Source organism: Adiantum capillus-veneris, chromosome 10 (genome assembly GCF_014529385.1).
Source record: "Adiantum capillus-veneris isolate H3 chromosome 10, ASM1452938v2, whole genome shotgun sequence".
Taxonomy (NCBI): domain Eukaryota; kingdom Viridiplantae; phylum Streptophyta; class Polypodiopsida; order Polypodiales; family Pteridaceae; genus Adiantum; species Adiantum capillus-veneris.
In genome coordinates, this window is record NC_140940.1 from 89,444,211 (window position 1) to 89,445,498 (window position 1,288).

At 47.7% G+C, this 1,288-nt stretch overlaps 1 protein-coding gene across 1 annotated transcript; it reads left to right on the forward strand.

Moving 5' to 3' along the window:
• Positions 1 to 348: 348 nt before the first annotated feature.
• On the forward strand, positions 349 to 1,086 carry LOC147449225 (uncharacterized). Its single transcript, XM_086521531.1, has 2 exons — positions 349 to 648; positions 751 to 1,086. The coding sequence occupies exons 1-2, from the start codon at positions 349 to 351 to the stop codon at positions 1,084 to 1,086; spliced, it is 636 nt and encodes a 211-aa protein (XP_086377657.1).
• Positions 1,087 to 1,288: the final 202 nt, after the last annotated feature.

Sequence of the window (1,288 nt, forward strand, 5' to 3'; positions counted from 1 at the left end):
ATGGAAACGCTCCCGAAACGCCGAGTGTGAATTTTCGAAGTGCGGATCCAGAATCTGCCGGAAAAGTGCGCACGCGCGATTGCGCAAAACCGCACTGAACCAAGGCTCTGATACCAATTGAAGTCGCGGAGCGGAGCGTGGGTCGACTCTCTCACACACACACACACAGTGAGCTTACACAGTACAGTACGCAGAGAACTGTTAGAAGGGTTATCTCCCAATTCCTTAGTATTCACAAAGTATATGTGAGTGTATACAAAGAGTTAGAGGTAAGTGAGTTAGGCGGGCGGCCGGCCATATCCGCATAAGAGGCCACTTGGGCTTTAATCCCAACACCCAGTAGCTCCAATGTCTACCCAAAGCATAGCTCCTTCGGATACTTCTAGGTCACAAAACAAGGGAAAGAGGCCCCGCCTCATCGATGCAAAGTGGACTGATGCTACTACGGCAGCATGCATTAAGCATTACGAAGAGAGGTGGGTGCATGTAAGGAAAGGCAATCTGAGAGCAAAAGATTGGGATGAAGTAACAAACCAATTGAACAAAGAGGTTGAAATGGAATATAGCTGTGAGCAAGTGAAAAACAAAGTAGACACCTTGTGTAAAAAATACAAAAAAGAGAAGGGAAAGACAACCACCACAGGAGGGGTGAGGTCCACCTGGGAATATTTTGAGTTGCTAGACAACTTATGGTCAACAACCCCACGTTGTGTAGGCATTCCAGGAGCTTTCGATAGTTCTGCCTCACAGACCCCCGACGTGCATGAGGTCGATGGTGACAGAGATGGTGAGGAGGGGCAGCATGTGGATCTAGACGAGGATAGGGAGGCAGGTGCTACCACAGGGGAGAGAAGCAATGGCACAACAGTTCAGGATAGTAACGAGGGTTTGGGTCCGGGGGTAAAATCACAAAAAGTGAAGGAGCCTAAGCGTGCATCACTAGGGACGTTTGCTCGGGCGCTTGGTGATGGGTGGAAAGGAATGTCGGACACCATGAAAGCCATCAAATTTTCAAGACGCGATCATGAAGAGAGGATGGAAAAGGAGCTACGCGAGCATGAGGAGAGACTGTTCAAAATAAGATAAGAGGAGGACACAAAACGAATGCACATCTACATGCGGATGCAAGCGGAAATAGCTAAAGCGCTGGGAAATAAATCAAAGGTAAGCCACCTTAACATTCTCTTGAGGGAGGGAGCGAGATTGCACTTGTGTGTTCTTGTACAATTGCAAATGTATCAATTTGTGTTTGCATTTTATGTGTAGGATGATCGAGGCAGCAGAATTG